Source organism: Diabrotica virgifera, chromosome 2 (assembly GCF_917563875.1).
Source record: "Diabrotica virgifera virgifera chromosome 2, PGI_DIABVI_V3a".
NCBI classification, from domain to species: domain Eukaryota; kingdom Metazoa; phylum Arthropoda; class Insecta; order Coleoptera; family Chrysomelidae; genus Diabrotica; species Diabrotica virgifera.
Window position 1 is genome coordinate 261,098,401 of NC_065444.1, and position 26,035 is coordinate 261,124,435.

The window sequence follows — 26,035 nt, forward strand, 5'->3', positions numbered from 1 at the left end:
CAGATGGGTTGTGAATTATTTAAAATTCTCTCATCTTAATTTCCTCGGCATCCTGTATGATTATTTTTGAAAATTTCAGGTGGTTGTAACCAAAGCAAGTATTCCATCCAGAGGCGTGCGGTCCATGGAAGCGGGGGAAGCACCGCTTCCCTATTAGACTTCGATATAACAAAATATAAATATATTACATATTAACTAATATTTAATTATTAAAAATTTTTCCCTAATCCCGGTATCTACATATTATTACCTAGGCAATAGGCATTGAAAAATATTAAAAGTTAATCGCATAGGAAGGAACTCAATATGCACACAATTCAACTATTAGGTCCACCCCTGACAGAAGCGCATCTCAAAATCGCCGCTTGTCATGCGGTTGTCCCGTTTAAAAATTGGTCAGGGTTCAATGACCGCACCCACTAGTCGCGCGAATTTTGGTACCTTGCGGAAGCGATCGTTCGATCGCCTTCCAACAGTGGGATGCTCTGACTGTTACTGCCGCTAAGGGGTGCTTAGATACATACATTCGCTTAAAGAATATTTCTATTTAAATTTTTTGCAGAAATTTTTCCTTTTACTGATCTTTTATTTGATATTTTACAGATGAAGTCAATTGACATTGCATTTTGTATAAGACAAATTGATGACTTTATTAATAGTATGGTAGAATTGATTCAAAAAATGACATAACCCAGACATCCAAAGTGAAAGTTATCCTCCAACACCAAATTGTTCTATATGGTCCATATAATGTTGAGAAAAAAGTCACACCTTTTTGAGCGTCGGGTTTGGTTAGGAGAGGGGGGAGAAGTCAGTAATTCGTAGTTTTTTTACGTTTTTCGTCAATATTTCTAATACTATGAGGTGTAGCATGAACAACCTTTTATACAAAAATGCTTTACGGTAAATTTTAAATAAAAAAGGTTCTATACATAATCCTTCTAAAATGAACGGTTCCAAAGTTACATAGGTAGTATAGTATAATTGGTCCAAAAAAGGCGTAACACAGACATCCAAAGTAAAAGTTTACCTCCAACACCAAATTGTTCTATATGGTCCACATATTGTTAAAAAAAAGTTACACCATTTTGAGCGTCCGGTTTTGGGGGGAGATTGGGGAAAAGTCGGTAAATTGGTAGTTTCTTTATGTTTTTCGTCAATATTTCTAAAACTATGTTTAAGCGTAAACAATGTTCTATACAAAAACGTTCTACATAAAATTTAAAACCAAAATGGTCCTATACATAATTGTTATAAAATCAACGGTTCCAGAGTTACGGTGGGTGAAATGTGGAGGTTTTCGATTCTTTTTATATTTTTTGGACAATTGATGATGATTTTGGGTGGTGAGGTTGACGTTTCTTCAAGGGCTTATCACTAAGATACCATCGGCCACTGAAATAGCAAATCCTGTTAAATAAAATTTCTTTCAATCAGTAAAAATATTATAAATTGCCCAAAAAATATAAAAAGTATCGTTCACCCTCCGTAAGTCTGGAACCGTTGATTGTATAACAATTACGTATAGGATCTTTTTTGTTTTAAATTTTATGTAGAATATTTTTGTATAGAACATTGTTTACGCTAAAGCATATTTTTAGAAATATTGACGAAAAACATAAAAAAACTACTAATTTACCGATTTCTCCCCCATCTCCCCCCAAACCGGAAGCTCAAAATGGTGTAACTTTTTACTAAACAATATCTGGACCATATCGTCGGTGATGTGACAATACCTCCTATCTGCTTTTTCATGAATTTTGTAAGAGAGACTTCAACTTTGTTTAGGGTCATTTCCTGTTTTCATAATGTAAGTTTTAACATGTTTTTTAGTAAATAAAAAGTTGAATTTACTACAAAACAAGTCAAAAAATATCATATGAAAAGAGGAGGTGACCCTAAAAAAAGTTTGAAGTGTCTCTTACAAAATTCATGAAAAAGCAGATAGGAGGTATTGTCACATCTACGACGATATAGAACAATTTGGTGTTGGAGGAAAACTTTTACTTTTAATGTCTGGGTTAGGCCTTTTTTGGACCAATTATACTATACCACCTCCGCAACTTTGGAACCGTTCATTTAAGAAGGATTATTCAGAGCCTTTTTTGTTTCAAATTTAATGTAGAACATTTTTGTATAGAAGGTTGTTCATGCTAAACCGCATAGTTTTAGAAATATTGACGAAAAACTTAAAAAAACTACGAATTTACCGATTTCTCCCCCCTCTCCCCCCAAACCCGACGCTCAAAATGGTTGTGACTTTTTTCTGAACATTATGTGGACCGTATAGAACAATTTGATGTTAGAGGATAACTTTCACTTTGGATGTCTTGGTTTAGATCTAGTTATACCATACTATAATACGAGAATCGATAATTAAAAAACGAGAGCAGTTTAAAAATATTTGGGATAAAACTGAAAATATGGGGTTTGAACATGAAAGAAAAAGAAAAAGAATGAAGATTGATAATGTCGGCAACAGAGAGATCTTTTGATAATATTCTACAACAAATGAATTTTCGCTTTCAAAAATTTAACAAAATAAAATTTGTAGAATTATATATACCTAATCTTAATATTTCTAATTATAATTCATCAAAATTTCCCACAGAGGAATTTATTTCACTACGATTAAATAATGAAAATATTTTGATATGCCAGCTTTGCATTATAAGTTAAGCACTAACAAAGTTAAATGTTGTTTATGAAACAACTGATATTAGTGATAAAGATATACTCAGAAATCTGGGTATTTCTTTATAACTACTGGTTTAAACAAGTCCCTGTGTGAAGTGTCTAAGTTGTGTGAATTACTACTAACTATCCCAGTCACAAGTGCATCAGTTGAACGAAGTTTTTCAGTATTAAAATGCATTAAAAGGTTTACAAGAAATTCAACAAGCGAAGACAGACTTTACAAATCCATTGAAAAATACTGCATTCACCAATTATCAGAAGTTGATAGGAGAATACAGTTCAAGTATAAATAAGTGTCATATTGTTGAAAGTTGTGTGTTGTGGAAAATGCCTCGGAATTAAAAAAAACATTTAAATAGATCTCTTCTTTAGGAAACGAAGCCCGGAGCATAGGCGTAACCAGGGGGGTTTTGGGGGTTATAACCCCCCCCCCCCCATTGGGATGTACTTTGAGCTCTATACGCTTAACACCATAGCCCTCAGAGACCTTCCAGTAGTTCTACCCCCCCCCCCCCTTAGGATCATCTTGGTTACGCCTATGGCCCAGAGCGAGGACTTGAGGCCCGAGCAACCAATACAGATCAATGATAGGTCACTAGTCACTATTAGAAATAGCGGCAATATAGTGCCTCACGCATTGATCGGGGTAGGATTTAGTGTTTGACTCCTTGTACCCAGGACGTCTCACATAAGCACTTTGCTGATAGAGAGCCCCTATAGCGCATCAGAGTGTTATCAGGTTGGAAGTGGCTCGACCCTCGACCTTTAAGAAAATATTTTTATATCCTTATTGAATCGCTTCCCCTTTATAAAAAGTCACCGCAAGCCACTGATTCCACCTGTTGTCAATCTGGTGGTATTGGAACGATATATTGTCGTTTTCTGTGCTACTTAGATTGATAACTTATTTTGTTTTTCGGTAGATGGCTCTAGTGCATCCGTGACATTTCTTTCTTTGCAATTTGGAAAGGCCCAAAGTATGATATCTGGGGAAATCGGAGAGAAAAGGATATGGTACTACTGATGAGGAGTGAAAAACCTCCGAAACCGGTATAGACTCTTCCTGCACTCTCCGATTTAACAGGAGTATTATGCAGCTGCTGCATTTTCGTGTTGCAAAGAAATTGAAAATTATTATACATTTCAAAAAATTGAATTTTTTAATTTTTTTTGGGTTATGATTGAAAATTATTCTCTGAAATCTTCTCTTTCCAAAGATATATAACACATTATAGTATAAAATATCCATTTAAATTATCCTTACCGTATACCGGTAGCTTTATAGCCTATTTAGAGTGTTTTATGTTTTTGCGATTTCCCGAATACTAGATTTTTAACTTTTGATGTCAAATATATCTGGATCCTTAGACGATAGAAGGTCCAAATGTTTACAGTAGTTGTAGATAGATAATATCAAGTCCCCTGTAAAGTTTTATTGAAAAATGTACAAAAACCAGTAAAATAAAAAATAAAATCTAAACTTTTTTGGGTTTTTTTGTGAGAATATTTTAAAAATTTTTAAAATAAACGATTCTGTCACTCTATCTTCACAAAAATCTATGCGGGACTAAACAATTAATCTAGTTTCAAAATTAAAAAAGAATTATTAGGTCTTCAAATACTTTGGTTACAGAGCTATGTGACATAATGTTAACATTGTCGTTAAATGGGACTTCGGGTGCCCTTAAGCGTTCTACTAGGTGTTCTGTTATTAAACTCCGTTGGCTCAACTCAGACGTTGATCGTGTCTGTTCTATTTCAGTTGTGTCTGAGATTAGCGAACCTACTATACTATGATATCTTATGTTCTCTCATGATTTTTCTTCCTCAGATCACATGATTTTTCATCCTCGCTAATTTTCCAATGCCTAGCGAACCATATTAATTGTGATATGCTTTTTTTCACGTTAAGAACGGAACATTGCGCGCTTATGGAGATCAGTGTTGCCAAATCTCTCGGGCACGGCTGGCTACTCGACTGCCGATATACGATTCATTCTAATCAGTACTGCGTGGCATCGGCGCGATTCTATCGTCCATAAGAAATTCATTGGCCTATCCAAGCAAAGTTCCGTTCTTAAGGTGAAACGCTGTATTGGTAGTGGGTAGCGACAGTGGAAATTTCGTTAGTCCATTTATGTGCTCCACTAAATAGACGATGAGATTGTATTTAGTACAGTGGAACCTCGATAACTCGGATTAATCGGGACCGCGGCCGATCCGGGTTATCGAAAATCCGGGTTAGCCGGAGAATATGGTAAAAATTAATAAAATACGGTATACTTACAGATAAACTCCGTTAGAATTGAAATAACATGAAATATATAAAAATATGCACAGTACCTACACATCTAAATTACTATAAAAACACGCAACCACAAACGTAAGCAAACGGAAGCGAACAATATACAAGACTGTACTACACACAATACAGTCACAATCGATTGTGATGTTATTTTTATGTAAGTAAGTAAGTAAGTAAGGTATGCTTTATTGTCAAAAAATTTTAACAATTTGTGGACAAAGCTTATACAAAATAAAAAATACAATAAACAACAAAAAATAGTAAAAAACTACAAACAAAACAAAAACAGAAACAGACACCAAGTAAATGGCGTGAGTTATACTACTTAATATAATTTTACAGTTATTAAGTACACATTAAAAAATTAAAAATTTTGCAAACAATAAGTATACAACGTCAGAGCAAAAAGAAGGCAAACGAGGAAAGGGCAAAGGGAAAGTAAATCAAAAGTTCTATGCCGCTGCAAATATGTACACAAGTACTCGAAAGTAATAATCCTACAAGTCAATTTGCTGAATTCAAATCGTTTATAAAAAAGTCATTCACTGTATAAAAAGCTTTCTCCAGCAAATAAGCTTTCAAGGCCTTGCGAAAAGCGGGAAATGCTGCAATAGATTTGATGTTAGATGGCAGGTGATTGTACATTTTTCTCGAATTGTATAGTATAGAGCACTTAACCAGCTCAGACCGTGGGGTTGGCAGATAAAGATTATGATCCATGTTTCTAAGGGGATAGTTATGAGTGGGTCTCTCTGGACCTTCTGATGCATGTTTGCGGATTAAACAAACGGATTCAAAAACAAACAAAGAGGAAGAGTCTATGAACAGTGAAAACTAAAAACCATTGTTTGAAAAATAATTTTTTAAATAGTCTTTTAGTCATTTTATACAATGCTGTTTGAAATATATAAAGGAATACTACAGACAGGTGTCTGTTGTTTCTGCCGGCGAGGCATGTGGCATGAGTAATTTTTACTATCGTATAGTTTAAATCACACAAATATACATTATCTCTCAAATATTATATTACATACATTTTTATTGCTGAAATGTTTATCTGATAATTAACTATGTATTTTGATGGGATATAAGCCACAATTAAATTGAAAAATAATTTTATTAACATTTCGACGCCCAAATCGGGTGTCGTTGTCAAAATACAAAATACTGAAAATCAAAATGTTTATCGATGAAAATCGGTCCGGGTTAGCCGGACTTCCGGGTTATCGGGGGCCGACTTATCGGGGTTCCACTGTATATTAATAATTGTACCATGCCAGAACTTTTACATCGATAATAAAGCAATTTAAACTTTGCTTTTTTTATTTTAGGGTGTCTGGAGAAAGATACGGAAACAATCAAAACATTTGAACATCCATGTCATAAAGAGCAAAATACAAGTCCGAAAAAATCTTATCAATGTGAAATTTGTTTCAAGATATTTTTTCAAAAATATGGTTTAAACAAACACATGATAATCCATGCTGAAGGAAAATCTTTCCATTGTGAAATATGCTTCAAGAATTTTTTTCAAGCAAATGATCTAAAAAGACATGCGCTAACGCACACTGGAGAAAAGCCCTATCGGTGTAAATTTTGTTTTAAGTCGTTTTCCCAAAATGGTTATTTAAAGGCACATCTCAGAAATCACACTGGAGAACAACCACATCAATGTGAAATATGTTCAAAGTCGTTTTCCCATGCGAGTATTTTAAACACACATAAGAGAATACACTCTGGAGATAAACCATTTGAGTGTGAAATATGCTTTAAATCGTTCTCTCAATCAGGTGCTATGAAAAAACATATGACAGTACACACTGGAGAGAAACCTTATCAATGTGAAATATGTTTGAAGTCGTTTTCACAAACAGGTGATTTAAAAAGACATACGAAAATGCACACTGGGAAAAAACCGTATGAATGTGAAATTTGTTTTAAGTCGTTTTCCCAAAATGTTTATCTAAAGGCCCATGCTAGACACCACACTGGAGAACAATCGCCTTATCAGTGTGAAATATGTTCGAAGTCATTTTCCCATGCAAGTATTTTGAAAACACATAATATGAGAATGCATTCTGAAGAGAATCCATATCAATGTGAAATTTGTTTGAAGTCGTTTTCCTACGCAAGTCTTTTGAAAATACACTTGAGAATACATACAGGTGAAAAACCTTATCAATGTGAAATTTGTTCGCAGTCGTTTTCATCAGCGGGTACTTTGAAAGGACATATGGAAACACACACTGGAGAAAGGCCTTATCGCTGTGAAATTTGTTATAAGTCTTTTTCAGCGGCAAGAAGTTTAAAAAGACACACGAAAATGCACACAGGGAAAAAACAGTATGAATGTGAAATTTGTTTCAAGTCGTTTTCCCAAAATGTTTATCTAAAGGCACATGTTAGAAACCACACTGGAGAACAATCGCCTTATCAGTGTGAAATATGTTCGAAATCATTTTCCCATGCAAGTATTTTGAAAACACATAATATGAGAATGCATTCTGAAGAGAATCCATATCAATGTGAAATTTGTTTGAAGTCGTTTTCCTATGCAAGTCTTTTGAAAATACACTTGAGAATACATACAGGTGAAAAACCTTACCAATGTGAAATTTGTTCGCAGTCGTTTTCATCAGCGGGTACTTTGAAAGGACATATGGAAACACACACTGGAGAAAGGCCTTATCGCTGTGAAATTTGTTATAAGTCTTTTTCAGCGGCAAGAAGTTTAAAAAGACACACGGAAATGCACACAGGGAAAAAACAGTATGAATGTGAAATTTGTTTTAAGTCGTTTTCCCAAAATGTTTATCTAAAGGCACATGTTAGAAACCACACTGGAGAACAATCGCCTTATCAGTGTGAAATATGTTCGAAATCATTTTCCCATGCAAGTATTTTGAAAACACATAATATGAGAATGCATTCTGAAGAGAATCCATATCAATGTGAAATTTGTTTGAAGTCGTTTTCCTATGCAAGTCTTTTGAAAATACACTTGAGAATACATACAGGTGAAAAACCTTACCAATGTGAAATTTGTTCGCAGTCGTTTTCATCAGCGGGTACTTTGAAAGGACATATGGAAACACACACTGGAGAAAGGCCTTATCGCTGTGAAATTTGTTATAAGTCTTTTTCAGCGGCAAGAAGTTTAAAAAGACACACGGAAATGCACACAGGGAAAAAACAGTATGAATGTGAAATTTGTTTTAAGTCGTTTTCCCAAAATGTTTATCTAAAGGCACATGTTAGAAACCACACTGGAGAACAATCGCCTTATCAGTGTGAAATATGTTCGAAATCATTTTCCCATGCAAGTATTTTGAAAACACATAATATGAGAATGCATTCTGAAGAGAATCCATATCAATGTGAAATTTGTTTGAAGTCGTTTTCCTATGCAAGTCTTTTGAAAATACACTTGAGAAAACATACAGGTGAAAAACCTTATCAATGTGAAATTTGTTCGCAGTCGTTTTCATCGGCGGGTACTTTGAAAGGACATATGACAACACACACTGGAGAAAGGCCTTATCGCTGTGAAATTTGTGATAAATCGTTTTCAGCGGCAAGAACTTTAAAAAGACACACGAAAATGCACACTAGAGAAAAATTCTATCAATGTGAGACTTGTTTCAAGTCGTTTCCCAGTGCAAGTGTTGTGAAAGAACATATGAAAATTCACACTTTAGAAAAACCATCATTGTGAAATGTCACAAGTCGTTTTCAAAAACCTTTGTTACGTTGGGATGTCCACGAGTTACTTTACGCAAATATACCTAGGTTCGCAAATAAATTATAGAAAATAACTTTCGATTACAGAAAATTACCCCTATTAAAAATACGCAAGTGTTGCTTAAAACAAAGTTTGTATTTCAATCTTATCCGATGGACGTTACAGAAGACTGTTTTTTAAAATATATACATATCTACAAAATCCTTAAAACTGTAATTAATTATACCTAAATGTTCCCTACAGTATTACCTTAAAAGATTTTCATTTCAAGTGGGCTAGCCCACCATCTCTTTTATCACCACAGAGCGACGAAAAACACATGGCACGCCATAGGTATATGTATGTTAAATCGGAGATATTTTTTAAACACGGACACTGCCATATATGTATGTGAAAACGGTGGCGCCCAAAATCCCGACGGCCAAAACAAAGACACGCCAGAATCCCGACATGCAACAATCCTCGCATAAGTAAAAATTCCGACCACTACATTTTGAACATTTATTGTTTCCTTTTCAATGCAATACCAAATCATATTATAGAGTATTGAAATTGAAAAATTATTACTTATTAATAAGTAGGGAAAATTATTATGTATTTTAACAGAAAAAAATTATTTAAACACTTAGAAATTTTATTTAGAAAATTAGTTCATATTAAATTGTAAATACTTTTGTTAAGTAGCAAAAAATAAAAAACAGATGGCCATATACAAAAAACAAGAAATAAATGTAATTATATGTTAAGAAGAAACTTATTAAACCTGTAGGGATCTCGATTCTGGCCTGTCGGGATTCTGGCGTGTCGGAATTGTGGCGTGTCGAGATTTTGGCCGTCGGAATTGTGGCTGTCGGGATTTTGGCGGTCTGGATTTTTGGGGTAGACCCATGTGAAAATATGTTTATTGACTCGACAACTTGTGACTTAAAACTTAAGACTGTACCGGTACCAGTGGCAAACGTTATGGCAGACAAAGGCTACCTTAGAGTTGGCATCGTAAGATGTCAAATAGTAAAGAGACTCCAGACAAATGAGGTGTAGTGCTTTCTGACAAATGAGGCGTAGCAAGTGTTGGCGATATACCCACAGCACCAATGTTTGTAAAGGAACAGACCGGAGCGGCACGTGCTAGCGGTGTGGAAAAACCGGGCACAATGTAAAGCAGTGCAAAGAAGTCTAATGGTGTGTTCTATGTAGCTCACAACACATGACGGGCAGCATGGACTGTCCAGAATTTAACCCCTTAACGTGCACACTCGAGTTAACTCGAGCACGCTAACTGGCAAAACTGTGCACACTCGAGATAATTCGAGCGGCGTTGTACTTTATGTTGCTATTATTTTTCATACGCGAATGCAATCTAGAATTGAAAATAATGTGAAAGCCAAACAACAATCGTTTTATTGATATTATTTATCATTTACATGGTAAATAACAATGGGATTGTTAGCTATAACACTTATTTATTCATGTATATATAAAATATAATCTTTTCTCTACCTATCACTTACGACTTATCTCTTCCTTGTGGGTCGCTTTCTGACAAATTTGCATATTCATATTCTGATTCGTTCATTTTTCAATATAGGTATATCACGCTCCTGCGTAGTAAACAAAATACGTTCCAACAAAAAAATGATTGTCTATCGCATCGTCCTTGTGATGATGCCAACAAAAATTGTGATCGTTCAATGACAGTTTCGTGACGATTATTTCAGTAAACGAAAAAATGCCATTATAGTTGGGCTGACCTGCGTACTAGGATCGCTTTTTACATTAAAAATAAATTGATTTTTTTTGGCCCGTCTTTTTCAAAAAAATTGTGCATTAAGGGGTTAATACGGCCCTAAAAAGGGCAAAAGATAGCGAATAACAAGGGCATAGATTCCTAATTCGCTTTGCTTCTCCTTCTGTTGAACGTGAGAAAAAAAATATAGCTATCGCCGAGGAACTGCATACTCTGAAACCCTCGCAGAATACAGAAACTGTGCGTGACTCACTTCTATAAGAGTTTGACCAGGCCTGCGACGTACCTACAGCGCCACAGGTCGAGGTACCTACTGAAGAAGTCTAGGTCTTTGAGGACCCTCTTAAGGCTGTATGACACTATACATTTTCTTGTATCATTTCTAATATCGTTTCCGATATGTCAAAAAAATGCATAGTGTCATACACAGATACAAGAATTTGTGTCAGGCACAGATTATTGTACAAGAACTGCGCCAATTTCTGCGCAAAGAGCAAAAACGTAAAACCTGCTGGTAAAACATCTAAAATGTCATAATTACTTACTCATAATGGCGGCTGAAATGAAAATGGGATAATGTATTGATGAATTTATTTGTGTTTTTGTAGGTATTATTTATAAATCTTTTATTGATACTTAATATACCGTTTGGTATGGACTACTGTTCTACTAATAACCATATATTTAGCTCCTAGTAAAGTTCAAACTATAAATTTAGGTTTCATGGTGCATAATTTTTTAATAGAAAATACAATAGTTCCTAATTTGGATCAAACTGAAGATAATTCTAATGCAAATATTTTAGCACAAATATCAAAACACAAATAATCAACCTCAGTCAACGTAAAATTCTGGTTAACATTAAAATGTTAATTATATAAAAGTTTATAAATTTTATAAAATATTTAAAATCAGCTGTGTCTGTAGATGCAGTACTACCATAACGTGACACAGGGTGACAAACAAAATTTCGACCAATCACGTGCCGAATTTCATACAATTTTCGATACAAGAACTTGCATAGTGTCATACAGGGCACAAATGTACGTACAAGAAACGATACAAGAAAATGTATACAAGAAACGATATTAGAAATGATACAAGAAAATGCATAGTGTCATACAGCCTTTATGATAGAGTTTTCGAAAGCCTGCGACGAAATACAGATGCCACTCAGCGAGGCTCGGACACCTGAAGCCGCAAGTCAGAAGGTGGACGAACTGTCGGCAGATAGTGTCCAGAAAAGTATCCTTGGATAGTCATAGGTTGTCTTAAGATTTAATACTTAAAAATACATATGATTAGCGTTTCCCTTAACAGACAAGTTTAGAGTTCTCCCTCTGGATAAGTTCAGGATACGTTCGGGGCATGCATGAATAAATCTATAATATATAAATATGTATTTCAAGGCCGCGTCTCACCATCAAATAATTTGATCAAACAGTTTGAGCAAACTTGACGTACTTGAGGAAGTACGTCAAAGTGAAAGTTTTTTTGAAATTCTAAAAATCTGTGCTCTCACTATCAGTCTAGTTTGATCAAATTTTTTGTATTGAGTTGTCCAACTTGTTTGTACTTTATTTAAAATTAAAATTTTTCATTATTATCCACAATGAACACTCAAGATGTGACGTCACTAACTGTCACTTTCAAGGCCCCGTCTCACCATCAAATAATTGACAGTTATTTGATCAAACTTGACAGTTAGTGACACAAAGTGAAAGTTAGTGACGTCACATCCTGAACATCTGATTCAAGGCATAATTCAAGGTCAGTTTGCTCAAACTCGACAAATGACAATCAGCTGTTAGACATAACATGATGGAATTTTAATTTTTAGTAAATAAATTAATATTCAAACAAATGAGAAGCGTTGAAAAGTCCTATTTTATGAACAATAATATTATTATATTACTGATTCTGATTACTACAACACCTAGAGTGACTCACAGCTTAAATTCTGAAATGATGCAGTCACTAGCTCAATATTGATTAGAAAATAATTACATACTGATACTGAAAGTAAGTTACTATACGTCTTCTAACATAGCACAAGCTATATGTTTTGGGTTTTTAATGTACCATACTTAAATACCTTGAATTATTTTATGTATGATTTTGATATCAGCTAAAATGATAAAGCAAACTTTTAAATAAGAATGAGAAAATAAACACAAGGCAGTGAACTATGATTGCTAATATTTTATACATCCTTCTTTATTATCAGTTACAGTTGGGGTACTATTTATGTTATTTTTTAATGTCACAAATTTTCAATAACATTCAAATCTGGTGACTGGGCTGGTGTTTTAATGACATTTCAGCACTTATAAAGCAACCAAATATGAACCCGATATAACATAACATATCGATACATTTTTGGCAAAGTAATGTAAGTGACATTTTATGTTTTTCCATTAAACTAAAGCTATTATTGTTTAGAAGGTACTGCCAAAGTGTAATAAGCCTAGAATTAATTCAAACATAATATGTCTAGGCTTACAACACTCCGGCAGTACCTTCTAAACAATAAGAGCGTTTGTTTAATGGAAAAACATGATTCGCCAAAAATGTCACTTACGTTACTTTGCCAAAAATGTATCGATATATGTTTTGAAAATCCACAAGGAAGAACTTCCTGTAGTTGGCTGTATACCATTAATTACAAGTGAAATTTAATAAAAAATTTTCTTCTTGGTAAATGGTATATTAGTTTAAAAAGCCCTAAAGGGCTACAAACATGTGAACAAAACATTTTCGCTCTGTAACAAGAGCATCATCAGTGTTACAAGAACATGGTGAGCCAACCAAAAAAAAAAATACAAAGGTCAAAGCCCTTTAAAAAGGAGACAAAAGTCTTATATAAATAACTACATTTGAAAAATCCAAAGGATGGATAGAAATTCCTAAGGATATGGCCCTAAAGCAACATATGACTCCCACACGTTGTAAGTGGGTCAAAAGGTAATTAGGTCATTATGTTATATTGTTGCCTGCCACCTCTTAACTATACTGATGATGCTCTTGTTACAGAGCGAAAACGTTTTGTTCACATGTTTGTAGCCCTTTAGGGCTTTTTAAACTAATATACCTTTTACCAAGAAGAAAATTTTTTATTAAATTTCACATATATGTTTTGGATCAATGTCCTGATAAAATGGGTAATTATCATCGATACATAATTTTTGAGCACTAGCAGTGAGACGATGTGTTAGTATATCCAAATATATGTATTGGTTCATATTACTGTTAATAAAATGCATGTTACATACTCCTGCAGACAACATACACCCCCACATCATCACTCCACCTCCTACATGCTTTCATTTTTTTTAGTTTTAGTTCTTTAGTCTATCGGGCCCAAACAAGTTTATTTTCATCAGCAAATATTACTGAATTCCAAAAGTTACAATCTTTGTTAATATGCTCCCTCATCATTCTCTTTACCTTATCCCTATGCGGGGTCGGCTTCCCTAATTGTATTTCTCCACACAATTCTGTCTTGGGTCATATCAATGTTAATCCCCTTTACCAACAAGTCCTGCCTTATCGCCTCCCCCCAGGTCTTCTTTGGTCTTCCTCTCCTACTCCTTCCAGGAATCTGCACTTCAGCTATTCTTCGTATTGGGTGATTAACGTCTCGACGTTGAACATGACCGAACCATCTTAACCTATGCTCTCTCATTTTGGCATCAATTGGTGCCACACCTAGACTTCCCCTAATATACTCATTTCTAATTTTATCCTTCTTTGTCACTCCACTCATCCATCTAAGCATTCTCATTTCCGCCACATGCATTCGTTGTTCCTCTTTCTTTTTCACTGCCCAACATTCAGTTCCGTACAGCATAGCCGGTCTTATGGCTGTTTTATAGAATTTTCCCTTCAGCTTCATTGGAATTTTTCTGTCACACAACACACCACTCGCTTCTTTCCACTTCATCCATCCAGCCCTAATTCTACTGCATGCATCTCCATCTATTTCTCCATTACTCTGTAATACCGATCCTAGGTACTTAAAACTATTGCTTTTCACAATCATTTCACCATCCAAAGATACCATTTTATTTGTAGTAGCTCCATCTTTAAATGATCGTTAATATGCTCCCTAGTGAACACAAATAATGTAATATGCCCATTTCTTTGGCTGATAGAAGATTTATTTCTTGCAGTTCATGTAGATTATTCTTTTGTAATATCCTAAATAATTAAATTTATTTCAAAGGTTTATTAATATTTATGTATGGTATACTTGAAACCCAAAACAGCTTATGCTATTTTAAAAGACTTATACTAACTTACTTTCAGTATGTAATTTTTTTCTAATACATATTGAGCAACTGACACAAGCTAGTTTTATAGAGCTTTTCATTCACAGTCATTTGTTTCGAGCGTCTGTCATATGTTGAATAATCCCTGTATATTAATATTATACAACATATGACAGAAGCTCGAAACAAATGACAATTGATGAAAAGCCCTATTGAGTAGTGACTGCATCATTTAAGCTGTGAGACACTGTATATCAGTGGTGGCTTCGCTACATATTAAAATTGTTTTGTTGATCTTTCCTTCCTCGATTTCCTTCTTTGCTTTCTTTAGCGTGCATACTAAACAAGTTATTTATGTACAGCAGCTTTTGTAGCCAATGGTTACTCTTGTTTGTTTTCTAGATTTTTTCTCATCAGGACTTCTGATTGCTTTTTGGTTTGTTACTTTCTACCTTCTACAATTCAGAGACAGAGTTTGGGGCTTATTATTCGTCCAAGTGTTGGAATGCTTGTGGGTTTTGATATATATGTACCAACTACCTACTAGGTTTAGGTTGAAAGGCTAAGGATTTGGTTGTGATAAATATTGTGGGATAATTGATTGCATTTGTGTGGATAAACCTGGCATCTGTTGATTTTGATCTTGGTAGTCCATCTTGAGCTGTGCCATTAGCACTAGGAAATAACTTTGTTGATATGACATATATCATTTACTTGATATCCAGTTTAAAAATACAGCACACCATTTTTAAATCCCTTTTTAACATCACTGCACTAGTAGTAGGATTGTTTCTGGTTTGTTAGTCGAAATAAAACACTTGTTTTATTTATTTTGGCCACTCATAATATTAATAAAACTAATTATATTAATTATCAGTGTAATAATAATTGTAAATCTTCAAATATACAATAAGGTTTAACTAAAAACGCACTAAAATAATTTACATTTTAAACTTATTCACAGCCGAATGTTGCTAACTGCACCAATAGCTATTAAAAAATCTGAAATTCAAATCTGATATATTTGGATCATTTCTTCTTATATCTGCAATAAGAAATTGACCATCTGCATATTATAATACAGCAAAAAGTAATGGCTGTCAGTTCCTTTATAATTTCTATAGTATCCCTTCTGAGAGGTTGAAAGTTCACCATGTTTCCATCCATAGCTTCTAGACAATGTGAAAACTGCCATTTGCTATTAAATTTATTGCTAATTTAGAAAAATTATATGCAATTGTCGTGGAAAAGCTTACCCTTTTTAATGTGAGCCCTGTGCCTACATAGCGTAAAGCAACAATTAATCTGTAAAGAACAATATTGTTTAAATATAAATACATAGGTTAATTTAATTGATTAACTACTGTTAATTCAATCTTTGATTCGTACCTGTTCGCACTGTTGATGCTTTCACTCATAGATGTATTTTTCCCAATGTCTTCTTGTACACAATTTAGTTTTTATTAGGGCTTTCATTTCATGGAAAAAGTCCAGCTAGCCTACATTCTTTCTTTTCTATTTTTTCTGCCTGATATGCTCGAACAGTGGTAATAGGTGCCCTACTTAGTACTTGACAACAAAGTAAAGTCACAACTCCCTTCAGCACTCCTCACTCCAGCCTTTTCATTTCATTTTCAATTTTCATTGTGGATTAGATTAAGTTCAAACAAGTTAGACAACTCTTAATACAGAAAATTTGATCAAACTAGACTGATCGTGAGAACACCGATTTTTAGAATTTCAACAAACTGCAATTGTGACGTCACTTTGACGTACTTCCTCTCGTACGTCAAGTTTGCTCAAACTGTTTGATCAAATTATTTGATGGTGAGACGCGGCCTTCAGTTTGCTCAAACCAGTTTGATCAAATTATTTGATGGTGGGACGCGGTCTATAGTTTAGCTCCCTGTGCGTGACAAGCTTAATGTTTTTGTTAGACATAATAGGTATATATTATTAAGGCCGCGTCTCACCATCAAATAATTTGATCAAACAGTTTGAGTAAACTCCGGAAGTACGTCAAAGTGACGTCACAATTGCAGTTTTTTTGAAATTCTAAAAATCTGTGCTCTCACTATCAGTCTAGTTTGATCAAATTTTTTGTATTGAGTTGTCTAACTTGTTTGTACTTTATTTAAAATTAAAATTTTTCATTATTATCCACAATGAACACTCAGGATGTGACGTCACTAACTGTCACTTTGTGTCACTAACTGTCAAGTTTGATCAAATTATTTGATGGTGGGACGCGGCCTTTACAATGACATACGATAAATTTTATTAATATACAATTATTATGTGACGTCACAAATGTTCGAGAGCTTTTTGGGTCGTTTGAAATGGTGTAAATACACAGCAGATTCTAAATTTGTATTTCTAAGGTATTATTGAGTTTTTCGAGGCGTGATATTTTGGAAATCTCATTTTTAAACAATACTGAACATTATTATGTAATAAAAAATGTGCAAGTTCCCTATTATATGATATATTTTTGTAAATTGGCAACCATAGGTTTGTTCCAACACGACCGAGAACCGTCACGAAACGGTAACGCTTCTGCGCAGTAAACAAAATCCGTTCCAACAAAAATATGATCGTCATCGGATCGTCCTTCCCACTGTTCCAACAAGAATTGTGATCTCTCGGTGACGGTTTCGTGATGATCATTTCATTTCAGTAATCGGGCAAATGCATAATGTGCTGGTTGGACTGACTTGCGCACTAGGATTTAATTCTTTAAAGTTTTTGAGCCTTTGATCGACTAAAAGCACACAAGCGGTCACCAACAAAAATGACAATTACCGTCATGGGACGATAACTGGGCGATACAATTACGAACATGCGCACAACAAACGGTACAAGTAGTTTCGTGACGGTTTCTGGACCGTCCAAAAGTTCATGTTGGAACAAACCTCATATCAACTTCAATCTCTGACGTCGGTATGACGTGCAATGGTTTTTATACTGCAATATTTAAAGCTTGCATCCATGTTTTTCGATATTTTGATGGCATTGAACTTGAACTGTCAATAGTGTCAATCCGTATTGACATTGACAGTTTTAATCTTAGACAAGGAAAGAGAGAGGACGAGTAATCCTATGACCAAAAGTGAAGCCAAACTGACACCAGAGATTTTGATCATCGACGTATCTTTGGGGTATTGTTATGCATTGAGTATTTAAAATAAAAACATGAAATGTATTTAAAATGAAGAATTTGTGTACGGTAAATGTTTTATTAAGTTTCTCATATTACGTACATATGTTTCAATACATACATATGTTTTTATTACGAATTTTAGATGATGATTTACTTTATTTTTTATGAAATTTTAACCTTCAACGAACACCCACCACTGGCAACTCATTGTTATTTTTGACGTGACCGCCATGTTTCTGGTGACAAACAAACCAAAAACTGGCTTCACTTTTGGAACGTGTGTGTTAAATGAGTGTTACCCGTCCTCTCTTTTTTCCTTGTCTAAGGTTTTAATGATGCCCAGCCGCCATGTTGACTAAATAGTTTTGGTTTTGACGTTTTGATGTAAAATAAAATCGGGTAGTAAATTATAAATTCAAAATTGAACAGTGATCAGTGTTGAAATCTACAGCTAACAATCTTTTATTTTAATCAATACAATGGAAGTAAAACAAGAACAAGATATTTTGCCGGTAGAAGGATGCGAGATGAAAACAGAATTTATCGATTTCCCCAATGTTTCTTTTCACTCTTCTGTTAAAACGGAGATTAAAGAGGACCACTATGTGGCGGTGGCGGATTCGCTTAACAACGATACAAAAACCTATTTTGTTAATGACTCAAACCGATTAAACATGGACATTTCTGTTGGTGGTATCAAAGTAGAAGAGGAGGAGGAAGAGGATAAGGCTGAACTAGTACAAATTGAGAATGGTATGTCTTTTTATGTGTTTAGATCGTTTCATGTACATTCTAGGAGGCAACATAACATTAAACTCTATTATATAGGCTTTAATTTACAGTGGATGTTGAACCCCCTTATTGGAACTGCCTTCCTGCTAAGCAAAAGTATTCCTATAACCCGGTTATTCTAAAAACCGTTCATTAGTGGCTAGTAGAAACGTTTCGGGGCCTCAAATTTGTATTCTTTAAAACGGGCCATTTCTATAACCTGTATTCTAATCAACAAACTGTCAATACTGATGGAATGGCCTGTCCCATTCAAACAGTGAAGCGAGTTTGCGGCAAACATACAAGCGAGAGGTCCTAGAGAGAGACAGAGAATGCTAGGGAAAATTTGGACCATTGAGTAATTTGAGTTGCCTATAAGTTTGTTCCTACAGAAGTTTCAAACTGTCACCGACTGTCAGACACATGCACAATAATAATTTCGCCATTCCAACAAGATTTTCTCTGATTACTAGTCAACAAAGTACACTGTTCCATGAAATATTTAATCAGTTTGTGATTAGTTTCTGACAGTTTGAAAAGTTTCCGAACTTTTTGCAAACTGGTAATCACAGACATGTGCAATTAGTCTAATTTTGATTCACTCACATGTGCTCACACTTCACACTAAATAACTATTTATATCAAATAGGTACCTTTACCTTTGTTTTGGTCATTTTGTTGAGAGAGAGAGAGAGAGAGAGACATACTTTATTGATACAATGTACCAAAAGGCCATCGACCAAAGTCTTTCAGATAATTTACACAATTAATATACATTATTACAATATATGTTTTTTGGTAATATTAATACAATACAATAATTAAAAAAAATATTTGTATGTGGCGGTAATCACAATATCACTGACAATTAGTTACAGTACAGATGATGATTTGAATAGAGTTGTTTATTGTCTTGATGTGTAGCAGATTTCTTCAAAAAGAGTTCTTCCTGGATATCTACGGGCACTGTTCTCTGGTATCTTCACAATGTGGGGCTCAATCAAATTTTTGTTATTGTCATTAATAAAGAGATATTTAAACAGCTTATTGAGTCTCTCATTAATAGGTTCAATTCCAGTTTTCTCGTACAGCATTCTGTTGGATGGATTATGAAGTGGATTATCAGGATGATGCATTCTAGTAATTTGTCGAAGGCTAGTTGTTTCAGCCACTTTTATATTATTTTTGGCAGGACCTTTAGAATTATAGAAAATTGCAGAACCATACTCCAGCATTTGCCTGCTAATCATTTTATAAATATTGGCTGCTGTTTCAATCGTAATTCCCTCATTCTTGTATGTTAAACTTCTGAAGTGTTTTGCTCTAGTTATAATTTTCCTTTTTATAACTGCTGTGTGGTGGTTGAACGTCAATTTGTTATCTATTTCTATTCCCAAATACTTAACAGTTTGGGAGGATTTAATAATATTGTCGCATATGTTTATAGTTGGTGAGTGATCTTGGATTCTATGGTTAAATATTATTAGTTTTGTTTTAGAAGGATTTATTGTTAATCTCCATTTATTCATCCAAGATATTGTGTCATCCACCTGCCCCTGCAATAAGTCCATTGTCTTTATTAAATTTTTTCCATATGATATCACTGCAGTGTCATCAGCAAATTGTAGCAAATTAGTGTTGGTTAGTCTATTGTCGCATATGTCACTGCAATAGAGATTATACAATAGAGGGGAGAGTGGTGGACCTTGTGGAACTCCTTGTTGCACTGAAAATGAATGGGAATATGTTTCATTGATCTTAACTATACACCTGCGTCTTCTAAGAAATTCGTCAATAATCCATATTAGAGAAGGGGAGCATTTCATTCTGTGAAGTTTATATAACAATCCTCTATGCCAAACGGAGTCAAAAGCCTTCTTGATGTCCAAGAAAACTCCAGCGGCCTTTAGTCCTTGCAATCTTGCTGCCTGTATATTGGATGTTACTATTGAAAGAGGAAGGATTGTAGATGATTTTTCTCTAAATCCAAACTGGTGTGCTGCAATATGTTGGTTTAATTCATTATATAATCTTCCTTGGATAATTTTCTCAAAATTTTTTCCAATTACTGTGAGAAGGGTGATTGGACGGTAATTTTGGGGTAGTTGATGGTTAGTATAAGGTTTAGGGATAACTATTACAATGCCTGTCTTCCACTCATCAGGGAAGAAATGATTCATGATACAATAGTTATATATGCTCATTATCTCCTTATGAATATCTGGATCTAGTTGTCTAAGGATTTTACGATTGATGGAATCTTTGCCTGGAGCTGTATTTTTTCCTTTATATAGAGCCTCGTCATATTCATCTTCTGTGATGTCCTGAAGAGCATTCAGATTACGACTATCTTCATAAAAACTTCCAAACCAACTATCCACCTCCTCTAAGGTATCTCTATCAAAATTGTCATCCTCATCAAATTTGTAGGTTTCTTCAAAGTATCTAGCAAAAGCACTACATTTTTCTTCATCTGTACTATATGTCTGGCCATCATATATCAGTTCTGAAATCTGTTGTCTAAACGATTTATATTTAGACAGTTTTTTTTATTTCATTCCAGTATGTTTTTACTTTCATGGAGTTTATACTTTTACATGCTAGGATCCATTTATGTTGTTTAAATTGTGATATAAGTTTGTGAATATCTTTGTTTAGTTCATTAAATTGTGATTTTAATGCATGTGTCTCATTTTTTTGGATCTGCCTGAGTAACTGTCTCTTCAATTTAATCAGAGACAAAATGAAGGGTGGAAGATTGTAATTAAAGGGTGATTTCTTCTGTTTGGGCGAATTTTCTATTATTAATTTAGACAACATAGTGTTGAAATTTTTAATGTAATTTGGGCAAATGTCATGCCTTATATTCAAAAATTCTTTCATTCTACTATTTACATTTTGTACATTACATTTTGCTATATTGGGAAGATTAATTTCATTAATGTGGTCAGGATCATGATGTAGATTAAAATCAAATTGCAATGCCAAGTGATCACTTCCCAGATCTGGAGTTACAAGTATATTTGTGATATTATTTATAATATTTTTAGAACAAAATAATATATCTGGAGTTGTGCTTGGGTTACCTGCCATTATAAACGTAGGAGGAGTAGGTATTTGACAAAAATTAGAACTTTGAAGAAAACCTCTGATTTGCTTCATACGTGAGGGGCTTGATTTTGGGTTAAAATCGCCAATGATTATTGAATAATCATAAAGGGATGCCTTAATGAAGATAGTTTCTTCAATTAGTGAGGAATTGTGAATATAGACTACGAAAATATGTAATTTGGAGTCTTTAAAAGGAAATGAGACATGAATGCAGTTATTAAGAGGGTTGTTTATTCGTGGAGGATTTTCTTTCCCCATCTTCCATGTTTTTCTGGATTGTATAAGACTGCCTCCTCTGAAGTTTTGGTTTAATATATTTCCTTTTTGTTGGATTATAGACCAGTCACAATATGGGTTAATAAAATCTTTATTTTTGCTTTCCACACACATAAAACTATCGATATTGTTAGCTTGTAAATAGTTGTATATTAAATATTTCTTTGGTTGAAAACTATTGATATTTGAATAAAGAAACCTCACCTTATGAGCCATTATCCTGAAATATTGCAAGGCCTTCCTGTGGCATAGTTGGTGAGTCATTGGTTGGTTTTTCTAGATCGAACATGAGTATAAATAGTCGATTTCCGCTAAATACTGTGGTAGTATCAATGTTATATAGATGTACAAATCTCTTTTTTAGCTTAATTATGATTTCTTGACGATCTTTATTTTTAGGATTATTTAGTTTGTTAGTATATGTTTCAATAATATGATCATGATATGTCATTGGTGAATGTATTCTGCTCGTACCAGTAATTTCTGATGGCATTTCGGAGGATTTTTTGTTCATAGACTTAATGCGCGCATTAGGAATTCCTTCGATAGGTTTAGTTGGTCTGTTAGGACATTTAGGTGACCATGCTTGGTGGTCTTCGGCATTGCACGACAAACACTTTTCTGGAAGAGGAGAGGTGCACATTTGTGTTGAATGTTTTCCTTGGCATTTCCTACAGCTTATTGATGTGGTGCAGTTCTCTGTAGTGTGGGTATATAGTAAGCATTTAGAACATGGGATAGGAGAAGGTTCGGGTGGTTGACTGGGATAAACAGGATAGTGGTAGTTCTTAAAGAACACTCCCTCGCTTAATAGTTTTTGAAATGATGAGTAATCTCCCGTAATTATTCTAATCAGAGGTGTCAGTTTTCCGGTTTTTCTTGATGTAATTCTTTTACAGTATCTATGTGTTATTCCGATATTGGTAAGGTGGTCTTTTATATGTGTATCCTCAATATCCAATTCTACCAATGATATAACACAGGCGAAAGTTGTGTTTTGTGATTTATGTGGTGTTGATGGATTTTGGTTAGAATTTGTTTCTTTGTATTCTTTGACCACACCTGACTGGACTAATGATTTCAGCTTTGTTTTAATGTGTTTATTATCCTGATTACTTTTTAAAATAAAACCACTTCTAGTTTTTATTATAACATGGGAAGAGTTTGGATCTCCAACACTCCAATAATTAGCCAACTGTAACCTTGATAATTCTTGATGAGTTGTTAAAAAAAATTGTTTATAGTTTTTATTACTGATGGTTTTCATTTGAAGTGAATAGTTTTGTGTGTTGTTGTTAGTTACCTTTTTTTGATGACTTGGAGTGTTGATATCTTTTTGTGAGTTTTGCTGAGTTTGTTGTGTTATGTTTTCAGAAGATTGTGGTCCAATTATTATATCTTGCACTTGCTGTTGAGATAGTTGTGGTTGTGTGATTCTTTTTTTTTGCTGGATTATCGAAATGTTTTTTCCTTTTCCTTTTCACTTTTGTCCACTGTCCGGCATCATCCATTTCCATTTCTTCCTCTTCTTCTGTTTCGCTGCTCTCGGAAGCCATGATTCTTAACTATTTTTTTGTATAAATCAACTAGTTAACAACCTGCTCACTAATTGCTTTGTAATGAATGAACTCGTCTTCAATGTGTGTGTTTACACTATCAAGGTTCCAAGCATACTGCATTTTGTTGATTTAAGTACATATTGTATTTTAGTGTTTTATACTTTTTTATAATTATTTATGAAACAATGAGTGACAGTGAATATTCGTCATTATCCTCTATGAGCGACTCCAGTGATGACTTAAAAGAAATTTTATTGGAAGATAGAATTCATCCTAAAATAGTTGAAAGTTTTCGTTTCCCTGGTTTTTCAGAATGCTTACTTCTTCTTTCTTTTCTTTTCTCTGGCCACTGCTCTTAGGCAACTTGCCAGCTCGGTAGAATATTGTTCCAACAAAAATCACAAACTAGTTCGCAGTTGGTTGAATTCGCACATGCATATTGTGCAGCAGTCAGAGACTGTCATGAACTAGTTTGTAATTCTTTGTAGGAACAAACCTTATATAAGCTTAAATCAGGGAAATGGAGCTCATATTTTTTTATCTTGGTATCAGGGCTGATGGCAGTATTTCAAAATTTAAATACTTTTTTGTATTTTTATGTCAGAACTTTCTTCTTCATTAAAAGAAGTAGGTACTGGTTTTAGTCTTTCTTTTTGGCATATTCTATTTTGTAGGTTTTAGAACTGCGCCATGAATATTTAATAAATATAAGTAATTTTATTGTGTATCACTTAATGACAAAAAGAAAGACTAAAACCAGTACTTCTTTTAATGAAGAAGAAAGTTCTGACGTATTTAAATACAAAAAAGTATTTAAATTTTGAAATACTGCCCATCAGCCGTGATACCAATTTAAAAAAAATATGAGGTCCATTTCCCTGGTTTAAGTTTATATAGGCAACTCAAATTACTCAATGGCCCAAATTTTCCCTGGCATTTTTGTCTCTCCCTAAGACCTCTCTCTTGTATGCTCTTCATGCCCATTTCATCAGTATTGACAGTTCGTTGATTCTAATATGCTGTTTTGACTGTAATTAATTCCACAATTTTTGAATCTCACTTGTAGTCCATTCTTTCACGGTTTTTGCTCTAAATTTTAAAGAACCGCTTGGATTGACATGAAATTTGGCATATGTATAGCTTACATGTCAAAGAAAAAAGTGATATTGTGCCCATGTGTGCTTTTGCCCTTGGGGTGGCTTTCACCCCCTCTTGGGCGTGAAAAATATATGTCCAAAATAAGTTCGGAGATGGGTAAACTAACTAATTTTAAGTAACTTTTGTTCTATAGAGCTTTTTCGCCAAGTCAAAACTTTTCGAGTTATTTGCGAGTGAATATGTTCATTTTTCAACAAAATATCCACATTTTTAGACGGTTTTTCGCAAATAATTCAAAAAGTAAGTATTTTGTCGAAAAAACGTTCTTAGCAAAAATATAGCCTGTAAAAAAGTAAAAAAAAAGGTGTACGCGTTATGTCTCTGGATCTCGTAGAACTAGAGTTATAGCCAATGAAAAATAGATTCATATTCACCAAATTTCAAATAGAATATTTCGAATAACAGTGCTTAATGAGCATATTCAACGAAAAGAAGCAGCCTAAGAGGCAAAAAACCAATGACAAAATTAGGTCAAGTAGATGCTTCCTTTATGTCAACAACATTTGATATGCAAGCTGTTCTTCAGATACCCTCAGGAAATGTATCTTTATTATATTACAACCGTAAACTGTGTATTTACAATTGTATGAATTTACAATTTATGCAGTTATAAAGTTTAGATATGGGTACACTGGACCTTTCGTCAAACTCAATGTAAGTGGGAAAAGGTTGTCAACTCTATGTTACCGAAATTAACCCATTAGTGCCTAGCGTTACAATTATGTAACGGCAAAGTGGTGCCATCTAAATAGATCCTCTGTCTCATACTCATACGTCGCAAATTTTCAGTTGAAAGCAAGTCAGTTCTTGTCAGAAGATTATAGTGTTTACATTGTTTGAAGTCTTCTATTTCATTAGAACTTTGTTTTGAATCTGTGCCTCGATAAAGTATAACAAAACAAATAACGCCTCAAATAATGGACTTCGTCGATAAAAAGTAAGTATATAAATCTCATTTTATAATAAAGTTAATATTAGAAAACAAATAGTAAAAGTAAATATAAATACATATTTTTTGTGTAAAAAAGCTTTGATATTTTTTCAAATAAAAAAGTTGCTAAGTTAGGAAGTTGACTGTTACATATTTGTAACGCTAGGATGTAATGTAAGCATATTCTACAGTTATTTTGTACTGATGTATTACGTGTTTTGTTTTCATTGTATGGTATTTTTAGTAACATTTTTCGAAATATTAGTATACAGAGTACAGAGTGTTTATAGAACTTAAGGAAATTTAG

At 34.0% G+C, this 26,035-nt stretch overlaps 2 protein-coding genes across 3 annotated transcripts in view; both read left to right on the plus strand.

The window, feature by feature from the left end:
- The window catches only part of LOC126880593 (zinc finger protein 91-like), a 51,453-nt gene extending 42,528 nt beyond the window's left edge, over positions 1-8,925 (plus strand). Inside the window, exons 2-3 of one of the 2 annotated variants that reach the window (XM_050644549.1) lie at positions 6,334-8,019; positions 8,446-8,925. In XM_050644549.1, coding sequence (XP_050500506.1) covers positions 6,334-8,019; positions 8,446-8,717 — 1,958 coding nt within the window. In that variant the 3' untranslated portion in view covers positions 8,718-8,925. Of the gene's footprint in view, positions 1-6,333 lie in introns of both variants that reach the window. The other variant, XM_050644548.1, reaches the window with a different exon arrangement.
- An 8,895-nt stretch (positions 8,926-17,820) lies between these two features.
- Positions 17,821-26,035, plus strand: part of LOC126880973 (zinc finger protein 726-like) — a 186,672-nt gene continuing 178,457 nt past the window's right edge. The window contains exon 1 of the mRNA XM_050645057.1: positions 17,821-18,675. Coding sequence (XP_050501014.1) covers positions 18,402-18,675 — 274 coding nt within the window. The 5' untranslated portion in view covers positions 17,821-18,401. The remainder of the gene's footprint in view (positions 18,676-26,035) is intronic.